Source organism: Athene cunicularia (assembly GCF_003259725.1).
Source record: "Athene cunicularia isolate RWA chromosome 5 unlocalized genomic scaffold, athCun1 chr5_part1, whole genome shotgun sequence".
Lineage (NCBI taxonomy): Eukaryota > Metazoa > Chordata > Aves > Strigiformes > Strigidae > Athene > Athene cunicularia.
Genome location: NW_020799101.1, coordinates 24138499 through 24155754, shown reverse-complemented (window position 1 = coordinate 24155754; position 17256 = coordinate 24138499). Strand labels below are relative to the sequence as shown.

At 38.6% G+C, this 17256-nt stretch overlaps 2 protein-coding genes across 3 annotated transcripts in view; one reads left to right on the top strand and one right to left on the bottom strand.

Moving 5' to 3' along the window:
- Positions 1-9: 9 nt before the first annotated feature.
- On the top strand, positions 10-4073 carry SLIRP (SRA stem-loop interacting RNA binding protein). 2 transcript variants are annotated; one of them, XM_026849103.1, is made up of 4 exons: positions 10-129; positions 261-319; positions 2077-2184; positions 3949-4073. In XM_026849103.1, exons 1-4 carry the CDS (start codon positions 36-38, stop codon positions 4006-4008), a joined length of 321 nt encoding a protein of 106 aa, XP_026704904.1. In that variant the 5' UTR covers positions 10-35; the 3' UTR covers positions 4009-4073. The 2 variants fall into 2 exon arrangements, with proteins under 2 accessions (XP_026704904.1, XP_026704905.1); XM_026849104.1 differs by lacking the exon at positions 3949-4073 and adding an exon at positions 3381-3915 and having other exon boundaries at positions 2077-2189.
- Positions 4010-17256, bottom strand: part of SNW1 (SNW domain containing 1) — a 16507-nt gene continuing 3260 nt past the window's right edge. The window contains exons 4-14 of the mRNA XM_026849102.1: positions 12586-12681; positions 12387-12493; positions 11438-11542; positions 11275-11344; positions 10526-10591; positions 9132-9248; positions 8663-8804; positions 6933-7026; positions 6003-6120; positions 4827-4990; positions 4010-4749 (exon numbers count right to left, since the gene is read on the bottom strand). Of these exons, the coding sequence (XP_026704903.1) occupies positions 4545-4749; positions 4827-4990; positions 6003-6120; positions 6933-7026; positions 8663-8804; positions 9132-9248; positions 10526-10591; positions 11275-11344; positions 11438-11542; positions 12387-12493; positions 12586-12681 (1284 nt within the window). The 3' untranslated portion in view covers positions 4010-4544. The remainder of the gene's footprint in view (positions 4750-4826; positions 4991-6002; positions 6121-6932; positions 7027-8662; positions 8805-9131; positions 9249-10525; positions 10592-11274; positions 11345-11437; positions 11543-12386; positions 12494-12585; positions 12682-17256) is intronic.

Here is a 17256-nt window from a genome sequence, read left to right as displayed (position 1 = left end):
GGGCGGGGCCAGCCCAGCCGCCCCCAGCTCCCAAGATGGCGGCGGCCAGGGCGGCGCGGGAGGCAGCGCGCCGCTCCAGGAAGCTTTTCGACATTTTTGTGGCCGAGGTTCCGTGGACGGTATCGAGCAGTGAGTCTGCGCCACCCTCCTCATCCCCCACCGGTCCTAGAGCTGGCGCGGGAGGAGGCGGCCCCGCCGCGTGTACCGGCAGAGGCCGAGGGGACGGGGCCTGTGTAACCGGTTGTGCATTTCCCCCACAGAGGAGCTGAAGGAGTACTTCTCTCAGTTCGGGTCAGTCCAGAGGTGCCAGCTGCCGTTTGTGAGTACCCGCTCGTTCTCCAGGCCACTGTTCGTGTCTTTTTGGTAAAACGGGGAAGAGTCGGCGGCCGGTGCTCGCTAGGCCCCGGCAGGGTTCGCCCTGCTGCTGAGGCCCTGCTGCGCTCCCTCGGAGCTGCTTTCTGGAATCCTTCTGTACTCTAGTCAGATCTTCGGTGCTCTTCAAATTTAAGTTTCTTCTCCCATTGGGTGCCGCTGCTTGTCTGCGAGCTGTAGGCCTCACTGAAGCTTCGTAGTTTGCATTGGCTTTGAAAGAACTTTAAAAAACACATCTCCCAGATCCAGTTGATACTGCCATGTCTGAATAATTAACCTGGAAGTACTTTGAGCTTCTCTATTGTGTTATCTTTTTTCTGACAAAGAATAAAAGGCTTATGTGCCTGGTCTCACTGGCCTAAAAATTTTAAAGGTGTGTGTATGAACCTTACAATCCTTTTCTGCTGTGGGTTCATATTCCATCCAGAGTGGAGGGCTAACGCAAAACCCACAAACTCAGGCTATTAGCTATTTGTGCCCCTGCCATTTAGATTATTTATCTTTTGATGTAGATCAGGGATAATAGCATATACTGCAGTTTCTTAAGAGATGAACAGCCAAAGAAAGGTGTTCCTTTCCCACTGTTATGGATAAATTGCAGGTTATTGCTGAAGGAAGTTGTCTGCTCATGTTTCTCTGTGCAAAGTAATGGTCTGTTAAATTAAGATCAGTGTGTTAGAACATAAGTTAATGAGCTGATGGGCTCGCTATCAGTTGAGGACTAGCTTGGAAATGGAGAAGGGTAGTTTGAAACAATCTGGTTATTTCTGAATGCTGAAGTTTAGGTGTCAGCCTGCCACTCTTGTTCCTCAGGCCCAGGACAGAAGACATTGCTTCATTGTGAAGGTTGGCAGCTTACTGTAAAACAGCTTCCACCACCAACTAAAGCTGAACTGATGATACACATGTGAATGTTTTGATTCATTGATTACTTTTAGGAGTAAAACTGCCAGAGGTACAAAAATCTGCCAGCAGCATGACACCCTAATTAAGACATCACTGTGATACTGAAACCACAAGTGTGACTACAGTACCTTGTGGGTGAAAAATGTCACCAGTGTTTTGAAGTGCTGCTAGTCATGCCTGATGATCAGAGTGGCACAGCTGTTGTGAACTCTGGGGATCAGAGTTGGGATAAAAGGCACTTTGGTAGACCTGGCTTTTCTGCATTATCTCTTCTTCATTGACAACTGTCTTCTGATTGGCAGATTATTCTTAAAAATATATTTTTTTTCTTTTCAGTGCAGTTAATGCTTGTCATCTTGAATTGCAACCTGCTTTCTTAGTATTTTAAGCAGCTGCTTTATCTTGCTGAATGCTCTTCAAGTACTGTGGCAGGCTCTTTTTCACATGGGGCAGATATTTGCATGTCAGTTTTGTTGTGACTGGCCTAACAGTAGGTAACTAGTGGAGTTTGAAACAACATTATTTCCGTCTTCAACTGTAACTTAAAATCTTAAATTTTATTATGATTGCTAGACTCACACTGGGAGAAGAGAATGCAGAACAGTCTCTGCTAGGCCCCTGCATGATGTCAATGAGAATAAACGTCTTAAAATGTTAAGAAGACTAATGAAACAGCAAGTGTGCTAATTTCTCTGATAACTTCTGAATCCTTAAACTGAATATGCGTAGAAAGTTTTAACTGCCTATGCAAGTATTTGATACAGTAATTATATTTTATTTTTTTGAACTGGTAACTAGGACAAAGATACAGGCTTTCACAAACGTTACTGCTGGATTAAATTCTCAACTCCAGAAGATGTTCAGAATGTATTTCAGAAGGACTCCCACATACTTGAAGGTGCCAAGGTAGCGTGACAATTCCTTTAATGAAGTTATGTAATAGGTTTAGCTCTTTAACTTTGCCTTTGGTTGGACACAGTGGTATAGAAGTATTGCCATACTCATTCCAAGTGATTCAAGCATTTTGCCACTAATGTGCTTTTAATGTTTTTTAAATCATTAAGATACTTGCTTATTCCCCTCAACTCCACTCATTAGGGTCTGAGATCATATATAGAGATCACATAGAATGCAGTAAAACTGTTTAGGAACTGCCATGCAACTCATTATTTGTAATACACGTTTCTGTAGGTGGATTTTAATCTTTGATCTGGGTGTTGCATAGCAGGAGGAAGATGACAAAAAAATGTAAAGCTAAGCTTTGAACTTTGAAAATTTCTTTTTTTTCAGTTACCATTTTGTACAGGAAAAATCAGCTGCTTGCTTTCATGTGTTCAAGATAACCTTAAATTAGCTTTAGTGTAGCTGTTGTTTTTTTTTTTTAATTTCTGTGTTCAACATTTTAAATGTTATTAAAGAAAAATATGACACTTTGGCAATCAAAGTGCATAATGTATGGTATCAAGAGACTGTACACCATCAGTTTAAAACCTTTGGTCTAGTACCCATACAAAGGCATCTGTCACTGACTGATCAGTTAAATGATACAGTTGCCTGGTTCTAGCTTCACTGCAGCAAATAAACAGTAAAGAAATGACCATGGTCCTGCTTTCCAAATATTTAGGAGGCAGTGGTGTTAACAGATAAGGATAAAAGGACAGTGAATCAATGGGTGCCCAAAGCCATTCATAAATTAACAAGTCTCATGACAAAAATCATTAGAATCTTGTATCTAGTGTGTTCACTAAATAAGTGCTTTAGCTGACCTTGCTACTCAGACCTGGTAGCACAGAGGGACAGCATGAGCAATAAGCAGGCTGGTATAACAGACACGGTTCATTTCTTTGAAAAACTAGTAAGAATTCATTACTGTCCTGACACCTAGTTTCTCCTTCTGAGATGGTATAAGTAAATGAATTAGCAAGATTTCAGGGATGCATTATGTTGACTGATAAAGTATTTTGCTTGACATGGTTCATACCATTGGAGAAACCTTCAGTGGTTGTGGTTACTTCAATACCTATCCATAAGAAGAGCTGACTTGTGAGTTACAACTGTGGTACAGAAAAGAAAAGAGAAATTGAGTGGTTTACTGCCTTCAGTCTTAAACAGGCAAGCCAGGCTCATAAATTGGGCTGAAAATGACTAAGATGTTACCTGTATGCAATTACTAAGATAAGTACTAGGAGTAGCATAGAGGAGTATTTAGTGTCAATTTCTTGGAAATAATTTTCTTTTTATTCTTGAAGCTGTAAGATAGCCACATCCACTTAACTGGAGGACTGTACTCTAAGTGCAAGAGCTAAGAGGCTTTATGGTGAAATAAAAAGTAGAAGGCAGGCAGTAGGTAGCTTTCTTCATTTCTTCAAAAATGCAAGTTTTCTGGAAGCAAAACACATAAGCACTTCTGCCAACTGTATTCTAGGCTAGGTTTAGACAGTTACCTTCCATTAGTTCCACTTGAAAGCACAAGCTTTTAAGATGCATTTTGCCAATACAACTAGCAATTGCCATAGAAATGATATTCAACTTTCCTGTCAGGAGCTTAGCATTTGTGGTTATGGCTCATGAAACTGAACCTGTTATAAACCCATCTTTTGCTTTCTGTATGAAAAAAAAGAAAAATATCAAGCCTTCTTGCCTAATTTGAATAATTTCTATTGTTTTCAGCTTATTCTCAAAGAACAGTCCCATAGAAGACAAGGCCAAAGAATCAATCAAAGCAACTGAGTGGTGGAAGGTGGCTTTATTTCACTAAATGAAAACAAACAAAAATAAAGATTACTGAGAAACTATGAAGGAGTATTTGTTTTAAAACCAAATCCAGCTCTTTCCCCTCTGTGTTCAAGTAAACTGTATAGCCACACTAAAACACTGAATCAAACTCCCTAGCATCCATTACAGCATAAAGACAGTAATTATATACAGCAGAAAGGCTTTTAACAGATGAAGTAAAAGCTTTAGCTACCTACAAAAAGTAAAGCTGCAGGAAGGGGCTACATTCTTACCCTGAGATGCTGGGAAACAGGGAGCACTTGCTAAAGAATAAATTCCCTTGTGAAATGTTTCAGGGTGGTCTCTATTCCTCCACTCTCCAGGGATAGCTGTCCTACGTAGAAGAATTAGCGTGTGTAATATATCCACACGAACTGTGAACTGCTGCATTAGAATGCCATCCCCCTACACACCTCTGATCTTGCAAAAGGCATTTTTAATAAGTCCAAGCTTGTAGTCCATTTCTCTACCTCTCAAAAGAGCAGAGGCATTCAGTCCTTCCTCCTTTTTTTGCTCTCATGCTCATGTTCCTTAGGGCGGCTGCTATCTGATGGCCGTTTAGAACCACCATGTTGCTTAGCTTCTTCCAGAAACTTGTCCAAACCAAATGGATCCTCCTCAAATTGAACTGGTCCATCTCTACCCCTCCCTCTGGTATTACGATCTGAGTTAGAGAACTCTTTGTCAGGAACAAACCTGCAGGAGAAGAAGTGATAGACAGTTGACTGGAACTTCACTATACTAATTAATATTTCTTAACTTCATTTTCTTACCTATTGGTCTTTATTCGAGCCTCTAGATCATCGCCATACATATCCTTATCCACATTTTTACTTGGCCTGTAGATGTTTTGGGCCATATCCTTGCCACTTCTCCAAGGCTGGTCATAAACATTATAGATTTCATCCTCTCCTCCAGCAAAGCCACTGTCCATACCCTGTGAAGAACAACACAAATCAGTCTGCAAAACTTCAGCTGGCTTATTTTAACATCAATACACACTGATGTCACACAGATACACAAAGATACAAAGATGGCATTGTGTGAATTAATACCAATTTCAATTGAGTTCAAGCACTTCAACAAGGGTGTAAGTGGTTTTGGGTCTGGGATTAAGTCCAGAGAACACGACACAACAATTACAAGCCTTATCGCAGACACTCCTACTCTTCTAGAAAGCAACACGAAGGATTACAGGCCATTCATATCACAGAATAACAGATCATTTCAGTCTGCCCTGCAAGTACAGCTGTCTGTAACAGCCAAAGACCACCATACAGAAATGTTAGTATTCAGAATTTCTGGAAAACATTTAAGCTGACTGATACAAATCACACAGGCTTATGTAAACTGTGAAAGTAGAAGTGAAGTGCCAGCTTGTTCACTTTTGATTCATCAGCTTTCCCTTCTGCCTGCAAGTCTTTCATTTGAGACATGAAAAAGCATGATTGACAAACTGCAGGTCTATTCAGGGACTTTCTGAAGCCTCATCTACTTTTTCATCTCTGAATAGTATTAAGTTCAGGGAAAATAAATGTTGCTGTTAACTATTTATATCTTCAGAAGGATTTTTAACATAAGCAATAATGGGAATAGAAAGTATTTACGTGCTTCTCTCCACACAGATTTCTCTTATTCAGTCAGTACATTTGTACAAAAGAGGAAAATTAGGCCAGTGCAGCTTGAAGGCAAAATAGTTTCTTTCTCCCCACTTCCCAGTAAGAAAAACCACAACAAAAACACTTTAATCCAGTTATATGTTCAAAATATTCAATTTCTGTTGCACTAGCTATGGATAAAGGAGATCGTTTCCTAAGCAGTTGAGACTTCTTTCATGTATCCACACCAGCCACGTGAACACGGTCTCTTTAGTATTCTAGCCACACCCACTAAGGAAGAATTAATATGTTCTCATAGAAAGCTACACAGCTATGAAAAGGTATTTTTACCTTGCTCTGGTTGAACAGCCTTTGGTCATACTGGATTTCATTGGATGGCCTGGGGTTGGGTACCCCAAGGGCAATAACTTCACTGATATCTCTGTTCTCGTTTCTCTGCAGCTTTGACCTGAATTAAAAATTTCAAGCTTTATTAAGTTAGTAAACCATATTTGTTGACATGGTCAGCTGCAACCTGATCCTGTATTAGTTGCTAACAATTTGCATCAGGAGCCAGATTTTGACTGTTGTCCTTCTTTACTAGGTAGCATCTAAAATTTGTCTCCTGTCAAAGAAAACATTTGGCAAAGTTATGTTCAGCTGGGCATGACATTTAAATTTGCTTTCCACTATCTGCAATTTATATCAAGCTGACTTGGTCTAAAATGTCATATGTATTTTTTTCAAGAACCAGTGTAATTATATTCTGGGAAGGCCAAGCAATCTAATTTTAAGGTATTGGAGATCTTAAGCCTCCAGAAACCATTTGTGCTCAGAAATCTTACTGGCTTGGGCAAACAAGATACTTCAGCCTACACTCATAAATCTAAGCTTACTTCAAATGAACAGCTTCAACAAACAAAGCCACTAATGATACTCTGGTCCCACTGAAGTTACAGGATCCAGGTTTCAAGCTTTGCTGTAAACATGTTACTTTAATCTGAATATACTCAAGTTCTGCTAAAGAAAAACCCACCCAAAACCACCAACCCCCTCCCGTCCTCCATTCACCTGGAAAATTTGAAATTTATAAGAGACTACTGCAGTACACTAATAAGTAATACCATTTCATGCAATGAACAAACAGTGCTTCATAGCAGTGAATATCTCCACAAGGTAAAATTCAAGCACTCACATCAAGTGAAAAGAAGCCCAGTGTGATAGTTTTGCTAGTGGGGAAGCCAGTGCCAGTACATGAATAAAGCAGCTTCTGTGACTCACCTTTTGTCAGGGGCTGCCCTGGAAAGATTTCTGTCATGCTGTCTCTCTTTGCGCCGGTCATGTCTGATTTCATCTCTTTCTCTAGCTTCATCCTCTGAACAAATGCAAAATTGCTCATTATAGACAAATATTTGAAGTTTGAATTAACTATGCCACAGATACATGCACAGCAAGTCAATTCAGTATTCTTTCACAGAAGTGACCCTTAGCACTTCTGTTACAGTTTAAACAAACTGAACACATGGAAAACCACAGCATTCTTACACCATGTGCAATTAACTGTCCTTAACAAGACAGTTAAAGCATATATATCCAACAACTATGTCTTCTCAGCTTTGAAGAGCTTAGAACACTTGTCCATCTAGGAATTAATATCCTAAAACACCTATAGATCATCAGATCATACTTTTATCTCTTAAGTGTAAAAATACTGTTCAAACACACAGGCATTTAAGCACTCTGAATAACATTCTGTGACTATCAGAGAACCACTCAGGTTGGAAGGAAGTCTCTAGTTTAACCTCCTGCTGAATTCAAGCCAGGTTGCTTAGGTCTCTGCCCACTCACGCAGAGAAAACCTCCAAGGACAGAGATTGCCAGCCTCCCTGGCCAACCTGTTCCACTGCTGTTTGTTCTCCCAGTCAAATTTTTTTTCCTCACATGTAGTTGGAACTTCCCTCTTCAAGTGTTGACCACTGTCTCATTCTTCCACTGTGCAACTTAGTGAAGAGCTCTGATGATCTTACAGATACGGGAGGCTCCCCCTAAAGCCACATTTTCTCCCCAGCAGAACAAGCTTCATTTTCTCAGCATCTCCTGACTAGACAGGTACTCTAGCCTCCTAACCATTTTGATGGCGCTCCGCTGAACTCATTCCAGTTTATCAATGTCTGTCTTGTACCTGGGGACCCATAACTACACACATATTCCAAATGCAGTCTAACAGGTCACCAGTAAAACAATGTGATTTACTTCCCTTGATCTACTGGTTACATTCCTGCAGATTCAGCTTAGTATGCCCTTAGCATTACTGCTGCCAGGGCATGCTGCTGGCTTACATTTAGCATACTGTCCACTCGGACTCCCAGGTCCTTTTCAACAGAGCGGCTCTCCAGCCAGCCAGTCCCTAGTCTGTTGGAGAAAGGCTAGTCCTTCCAGCTGCAGGATTTGGCACTGTATGACAATAACCTCCACCTCTTCAAAAGATTAACTGCTCTAAGTTCAGCATCTTGATCTCTGAAGTACGATTTCAATCAAAACATAAGACTTACCACAATGGTTATGATTTAGTTAGCAGGTTTTGGGCCTACTGGCCAACAGAACTACAGTTCTGCAAGACCAGTTATAACAGTGCAAGAGACAGAATACTGTATTTACCATCTTTGAAAACTTAAAGGTGATTTAGTTCTTGTAAATGAAGTTGATCTTCATCTGCAACAAACCTTTTCTTAAGAAAAAAGTTACTTTAGAAAAGTCCATGAAAGCCATTACTTGCACCAATCCATTAACAACTCTGAAATTCTCAACAATGTCCTAAACCTGTATATACTGACATACTGCTATGAGGTTCAAATCCTAATCCCATCAAGTAAAGACATGAAGAACAGATATCATGCTTAGAAATTACAGTTGATATTTAGGTATTCTAAATTCTCAAGTTATCTCTTCAAACCCATACTTCAGAGAGTGCTAAAAAATTCCCACTGCATCTTAATAATAAAGAAATGTACCTTTTTCAACATGGGTTTTGATCCCTGCTCTTCTCTCCCTGGCTTTCTGAGCCATTTCTCGGAGCTTTTCCTCATGTTTCTCCTTTTCTTTCTGAGCCATCTTTCTCTCCACCTGGGCACGCATCTCTACTGCCTCACGAGCCTGCACACGTAAGACACAGTTAAAGAGACAGGAAGCTAGCACCTGAGATGCAAGCATATCTTCTGCCATGGACTTATCTGTGGAAATTCAAAGACGTACAGCCACAGAAGTTAGAACTGAGAACCAAGACCCATGACCTCCAATAATTTAACCCACACTGAGCCACCAATTCAAAGATACTGGGGCTAAGACCTTATTTCTCATGTTAGTCAAGAAAAAGGACAGATCAAAAAGCTATAGCCTACTCACAGCAGATTTTCCTAAGAAAATAAACATACAAAGAAGGTAAAACCACAGGGAACAAAACAGTTTAAACAGCCACCTGACCTTTCTGTCAGCTATGTAGAGAGCTTCAGCAAGCTTGGCAAAGTTTTCATTAATATGAACAGTCTGCAATCCTCTGCCATCTGCAGCCAGACGCTTATCTAATGGAATGGTGTAACCCTACAGTGGAAACAGAGAGGTAGTTAATCACAGAAACTAATATTCTTTGTAATAACAAACATTATTACATTTATTGTGCAAGAGAACAAGAACACACACAAAACTCACAGCCCATCATTAATACGGCTCAATGAACCTCCTTTATATATACTTCAAATTCACAGCAGATATCTCAAGCTTCACTGCAAATTCCACACTCTCCCCAGATCCCCACCACAATTTCCCTTCAAGGTACATCTTTGTGCAAATGACAGTTTTTGACTGATAATGTCCACTCTTTGCTTTGTGTTAAGAACTACAGAGAATAACTTACCTAGTCTCTAAGCTGTTTTACCATTTACGCTTAAAAATTGTTTTCTCTAAACTGTTTTCATACCTGTTAAGAGGTTAGCTGATTCAAAATGAGAAAGTAAGGGGCAAGGATACCAGCAAGAGACATTAAAGGCTAATTTTGCTTTCAAAAACTGAAACCTAAAATTATTTATAGATGATATTTTAAGATTCTTTAGCGAGCTCTACAAAATTTTTGCTTTGGTTTTAGCATCTGTAACCTAAAATTTGATCTACTAATTAGCATCAGTCCCAGTTATACAGCTGTGTTGGGATAGAAAAAAAAAAACAACATCCAAACATGCAGCTTTTCCTTCCTCCGTTTGAAGAGGCTGCCTCACGACAACAGCTTGGTAAGTTTGAGAATGATTAAACCAGTTACTGCAGCAAATTATAAATTCTCCCTTTTCTCTGAACAGAAACTTACTGGGTGATAAAAATCAAAGGGACAGGACATACCTACTCAAACAAGGAATAAAAATAGCCAAGCTCTAACCAGTGATGAAAATTAATTAGTGCAAGAATGCACCGCAGAGAACTTGCCAGAAATTTGGACTGCAGTATTAAAAAGAAACATGATTGGTTCTCTATGAATTACCCCTCCCTTTTTCAGTTTAGACAGCTTTACTTCATGAGTTCCAGAGACTTTGGTTTCAGATTCCACACACATTATGGGGATTTTAAGTAATGTCATTTTCTCCTCTCAAAAAGCATAATCTCTGCCATGAAATAATACAGTCTCTCTCAGTTCTACACTCCTATCAATAAGGCAACCCTAATATGCCAAAGAGAGAAAAAATGATGTACAATCATGTGTTCTCCATGCTAAGCAGCCAGTTTCCCTAACTCTAGAGGTTTCAAACCAGTATTATCAAGCTTAAATCATTCACAGAAGTCTCCCAGTAGGGTGAAACATTAGGAAGGTGAATTTATGACAACTTAATTACCTTTGCATTTTTCCAGTTTGAAATGCATGGAGGAATCTTCCACTCTTGCTGCTCTTTCACAGTCATCTGATTTAAAAGAAGCAAAGTCATCTTTAGATTTATAGTGCAAGAAAATACTGTTTTCTTTCTCAAAGGCAGCTATGAAACTATGGAAATAGAGTACAAAATTCAGGACACTGCTACAAAACCCCCTAACTCTTCTTCACAGCAATAAGATGTTAATTTCTGCACCACACCTTTGCCAACACTGAATAAGGTCACAACAGCTTTTCAGCCGTTCTCTTAAACTTTCATCATCACACAGGCTGAAACTCACAGCCAGCTTGTTAATCTTTGCACATTTAATGGCAGTTTGAGTTGTAGGAAACTGATAAACCACCACTACACTCGTATCTCAAAAGGAGCTAAACCTTAATAACATAAGTTTAATAGTATTGTCTGAAAGCAGCAGTGTACCAAGGCGAAAGCCTCAGTCAACTCATCCATGCCATGAATAAATCCAGCAATAAAGCCCTGCATAAAATATGAGAAATCTACTCAACCTCTGACAAGGTACATCGGAAGAGAGCTACTTTCAGAACTGTCCAAATGAAAAAAAACAAAAAGACAGCACCGGGCACCAAGTTTATCACTTAACATCACATCAAAAGAACAGTAAGGAAAAGGTGCACAGAAATGAACTAGATCGAAGAATTTGTGAATTCATTTATCTAGAATTCAAAACTGAAAACAGCTATAGCATTTCATACCTTTCTACTAGGAGAGTGCATTACAGGTGCTGGAGGAGAAGGTGGTCCACGTGGAATCTTCTTGTTAATTCTGAACAATTAAGAAAACAATTATAATCAGCATGTTGTAGGGAAATACACTTCAGAATCTTCTATTTGCCAAGAAGTAGTTTTGAATAGTTACTTAAATCTTGGAGGCTCCATAGGATCCTTCTGCATTTCCACCATCCGAATAACTCTCTGTTTTGCTCCAGAGTTGAAGGCAACACCTTGCTGAGATGGTGTGTACCTGAAGAGAAAAAAAAATAAAAAAAAAAAATCAAAGCACTCAGTACTCTGCACACACCTAGATATTCCTTGCCTGCCTCTATTTTTACTCAGTTCACTGCTCTAGTTGCATTTTGATTTTATCCACGTCAGTTTAAGACTTTTCCAACTGTGAATGCCAGGAGCAGGTAACTGCACAGAGGATACTGGACTGAATGCAGAGAATCAATTACACCACACAAAATGTATCTTCCAAGGGCTGTATTCTCCTGTTTCAACCTAGATTCTAAGTAGAAGAAACAAACTAACAGAGTACACAGAGCATATCACAACACTCTTTACCTATGTCTGTGAATCCCTGGTGCCTACTTACTGGTTATTAAGAACCTCTTCACATACTTTTTTTCAGAATTCACCTCAGGCCAAGTCTAAAACTGCCATGGAATTCTGTGTTTGCATCAGAATGTCTTCATAAATGAGTATCAATCAGCCTCCTAGTAATTCCAATTCTTTTGAGTTGCTCATTTTACATGAGGGAAGACTCTGTTATATACCTTGTCTTGAAACACCCAGGAAAGACTCTGTTTTCAGGACAGCATCATTAATAGCACTCCCTGACAGATCTATATTTAGTTGCTAAAACAATAACCCCTTCACAAAGTGCCACAACTCATGACATGTTAAGACATACTTCAAACGAGGTTATTATTAGTGGGTTAATTCAAAAATACATAAGCCAGATTCATACTACTTCTGGAAGAACAGAATTTAAGAGGAATTTGTTCTCAGAAATTCAAGGAACATCCCCATTTTAACTGACTTTTATACGTAACACCACCTTACACACACACATCAGTACTACATACCGAATGTACTGTGCAGGAGCTAGCTTGTCAGCTGCTCGAACTGGCATGGCTGCTGCAACTTTTTGGGAGACTGATTTCTCCAAGGCTGCTCTTGTCTTCTCTGTTATCTGAAGACAAAAATACCACAGCATGCATCTCATCACATGTGCAAGACATACAATACACTACCGATAACGAGGCACATCAGTGCATATAATACCTCTCTAATTGCCTCCTCGTCTGGTCTTTGCAGTTCAGGATCATCCACATTCATAACCTCTTTTGGCACAAGATCTGTGTATTTGCTGTAAATAACCTGGAATACAGTATATCTTATTATTAGTACTGGCAAACAGAAAAAAATGTACATATATCAAAGGAAATGTTTCAGGCCTAGATTATACTTTAGGTACTAATTAAAACTTGCATATAACTAAGTACATTACAATTACACATTCTTCAATGACTCCCATAGAAGAATATACTCTGGACACCATTTTACAGATTGATTTTCATAATTATATTTAATCAAATTATTTTCTTTGATTATTCACTCTCAGAGCTGGGATTAGAACATCAGTTTCCTGCTTCCCTTTCCTACTCTTTCCTTTTTCAGGGTCCCCAAGACAAAGATATCTACATTTATACTTCTGTTTTCAAGCATTACTGAAGAATTTGATACAAGCCTCTTTCAGCATCTAGATTTTTAAAATTTCATTATGTTTGCTATTTTCTTGAAAAAATAAATGCTTGAGAAATCTATTCTTGACACTTTCCCTTATATAGGTACTTCAGTCTTCGTACAACATGTAGCTAGCTGTCAGTAGCTTTAAGCCCCAAAGGTAAATACAGGGAAAAGAACACTGTCAGTGGCTACAGGGAAAAATGAACGGTATTGCATTAATGCTTCACACTTGTCCAACAAAATAACATCAGGAAGTCTTAGTACAAAGGCTAAAAGTCATTACAACTATTATTTCAAGTTCATTATGAAGTGCATGTCCAACTATAAAACTGACCTTTAGCCTCAGCATTAAAAAATTTGTCACACAAGAGCCATTTACTGCAGTCTTCACTCCTAAAATTTTAATCCTTTGAATTAGTATCTATAATATCCTAGCTTCTCAGATGCTGAATGAAGGACATCTGAAGACCAGTGTTCCTCTAAGGTAATTAACTCTAAGTCCAAGTGTCTTTCTGCATGAAGAACAAAGTACGCCGAAAGAGCTGAAAGTATCCCAGAAGACAAAAAAGAAAATAAAAGTCGAAGAGTTGCTCTAAAACCCACAGTACACTTGAGGTACAAATGAGCTATGTGAACTATTTAAACCCTAAAGTATTACATGCAAATGGCAAGGTGCATTAAAGTCCATAATATAGATTAAACTAGCCTGAAAACACAAAAATTTTTTCAGGTGATGTAGACAGGCAGATAAAGATGTTGCACTGTGTTATTTTTCAAGATATGTACCTTATTTTAACAGTAATATTGAGATTCTATTAATCTAAGAGGAGACCCATTGTTTGAATCTGTAGTATGTCCATCCACTACAATTTTTCATCTACAAAATTTAAAAGGAAACATCAACATGTTTCAGATATTTCATTTTGATTGCTACTGAAAAGCATAATCTCCTAGACAGAAACTGTATGTTCAATTCTTAGTATAGCTACATGATTCCCTCTCTGGCTTTAACAGGCAGCAATTAAAAATCTGCATGCCACTGCCATCACAAAAAGAACAATCTTACTTAACTAGTTGTGTAAGATACTGTAGCTCATGGTAGGATTTAGAGACATCAATCACAGAGTTTCACAAGACACCTGGTAAGACACCAAGTGCCTTGACAAAAATTCCTTAATTTGTAACACATAAATCCCCCCTCAACATATTTTATTCTATATATCCAGAGCAACAGTGTGCAGTGCTCATCAATCCTATGTATAAATGAAGCTACCATCAAGCACTGCAGAATGAATTCCTTCCTTGTCAAAGTATGGTTTCTCTATATGAAGCATATAACATTTCAGAAGTCATTAAAATTACCTGGTTGTAAACCTGGCACATACACCAGAGAAAAAAATTGGTGATAAGCTCTCAAACCAAGCTCTGCCACAAAGGCAAATACATTAACGCTTTGGATTATTTCTATTACATTCATGTTCTCTTGACCTGTTCCATTGCTGTGACAGGAGTTCCTTCAACCATGGAACTACTCTCCTTGTAAATGTTTCAATTGAATTCACAAACTTGAGAAAAAACTGTAGGGTAAGATTTGTGGTTCTTTTTTTTCCTCCTTTATCACCTAAGCCACAGCCTTGGGCCACCAAGAAAAAAATCCAATGCCTGCACATAAAAATCATCCTTGACAGGAAAAAGTAACGGACCTAATAGTTCCAATCCTTGATTTCACCCTCTCTTCCATCTTAATAAAAACACAGTAAGCAAATATATGTCCTTATTTTCCTAACAAAGGGACAGAGCATCAGTCTCACCAAAATGTATCAATTACTGAGGCATTATTTTAGCCTGGCTTTTAGCAATGTGAGTAGAGAAAATATTGGAAGAATCTATAGCAGCACAAGAGCTAAATACACAGCTAATGCTGGAAATCCTTCATCTGGACAACCAGATGGAACTCCATCCTCAGACCCATAAGGTCATGGCGTCCAGGTTCATCAACGTTATCCAGCATCTCATGTCTAGCAGACTTTCTGCCAGCCCCAGGCAGGAGGCTTGTCAGACACTCTCATTTACGTCAGCATTTTTCAAAGAAAATTCTCTAAAGTAACTATTTTTTTAAACATGTAAAGGAACATATGGAAGAGAGATGAACCACTGCAACAGTAGAAACTGCTGACAAGCCATCTAGACATAGGGTCCTGGTGTTGGAACTGCAGCCTCTACAAGAAGTCAGAATACTAAATTCAACTCAGAGAATTCATAAACTGTAGCAAAAGCAAAATTTGCTTCTTAACTGACCAAACAAGTAGCCCACAGAATAGGATCAGAAACTCCCTCTCATTTCTGTCAGGCTGCCAAATATCTGTTTCTCTTAACAGTAAGTATTAAGGTTGAAGAAATATTTGAATTACGACTGCAGCTCTCAGGATAATTAAACTTCTGTATTTAATCCTACTAACACTTTACTATCAGAAGTTCTCTCTTACAAAAAATATTCCACATTATTCAACTCAACACAGATCACTAAAGAACTGTTCCCTGTGACAATTCTGCTGATAATTTCACTAGAAGTAATCTGTTTGCAGGAGAGAGAAAGTGTCTCAAATATCTAATTTCCCCCCAGTTTTACTCCCCCTCAAATTACAATACTTAATCTTTAGCCTCAGTATTTACATCCAGCTGGATGCAGCCAGAAGGCAGAGTTTAGGGTTAGAAAACCCTAATTCTAGTTCTACAGAGCCCCATTTTGGAGAAGCCACACAACTCTTCCATCCTGGTAAGTACAGCTACAAAATGAAAATATTACTGCTTCACAAATCAAATATGACAAACATTAACAGCTTCAATTTAACTTTACCTGTTCTAAGTATTTTCTTAACTCCTTATTTTCCAAATAAGGCACAGTGAAAGATTAGTCATTTCTGCCTAAAGACTACTATTGTTTCTAGTTCTTTTTCAAATATAATAGGTCGCAATCTCAAGAGTTCTATTATATGCAAGTTAAGTCCTACAGGTAGGTAAAGATATATTTGATAAGTTGTAAAAATGAGGTTTTAACTACACAATTTTTTTTTTCTTCCTGTTTGCCCTACAGCTTCCCCCAAACGAGTATGATTATTGTTTCTTGTCTACTGCTTTTTATGCTTTGGGATAAGTCAAATTTCCATTTAGAATCAAGTATTTAGTATCAAGTATCAAATATTTGGTTACAAAATTCCTGAAGCATAGTTAGTATTTTAGAACCTTCCTTTTAACAAATAATTCAAGACACTTCATGAAATCTGACAGAACCCCAGTGAAAGTCCCCTCAAAAAGTATTGCCACTGCTGCTGTTACTGAATAGTTTGACTACTTTCTACTACATAACAGATGGAATCTGATTGGCAGTCGGTTTTTTTCAAAGGTATTGCAGTAATTTATGAGGCACAGTATGAGGACATAGAAGATGTGACACCTTTGACACTCAAGATCATTAGTTAAATGTAAAATCCTATTGGCATTACCTTTCTGCAGCTTTGGCAACTGTAGGATCAATTTAAAACAACAAAAATTTATCTGTTGAAAAAGACAGACTTGCCCTGAGACTATCAGAATGCTCACCCTAATTTTTAGTTTGAGAAGTAAAGTTCACCTTCTGTATTTCTGTTTAGACAGGTTTTTCCCCTTTCTCATTTGCAGTAAGACATGGAGCATATTACACACCCAAAAGCTTTTCAAGGCATCCTTAATTAAAGCAGGAGAAGTCAAATTATTCTGAAAACAACTATTCGTATCTATTAGCTAAAACACCCTTTAGTTAACCCTCTTTTAAGATATTCTTTGGGCTACCCTATCCTTTACAGGAGATGCTTGCTATAAGCAGCAAGCTGGTCATACACTTGGTCATGCCTCAGCAGTTTTGAGCCACCAACACCCACTTAAGAGAATTAAAGTTTTAATGTAGTTCACTTTGTTACATTTGAGGAGGCAAACATAAATACTCCTCAAACTGGACTTAGGAAACCCAAGTATCTGGTCTCCTCAATACTAGTTAGGAATTCCAAGACAAAGTGTCATCACTTTGTTTTTAAAAAGGCTACTATATACAGAAAATTGAAGTTGGTTCCCATTTAACTTGATGAGAATCTTGCCATCATTGAATGTCACAGAAAAAATTCTGGTTAATAACCAGTAGCAATACTTTCTGCTGCAATTAAAAGGCGGGGG

Excerpts from the sequence above, each read along its gene's own strand:
- SLIRP (XM_026849103.1), top strand. The coding sequence starts at position 36 with ATGGCGGCGGCCAGGGCGGCGCGGGAGGCAGCGCGCCGCTCCAGGAAG. Across the intron at positions 130-260 it reads TCCGTGGACGGTATCGAGCA|AGGAGCTGAAGGAGTACTTC; the intron begins GTGAGTCTGCGC and ends TTTCCCCCACAG. Across the intron at positions 2,185-3,948 it reads ACATACTTGAAGGTGCCAAG|CTTATTCTCAAAGAACAGTC; the intron begins GTAGCGTGACAA and ends TATTGTTTTCAG.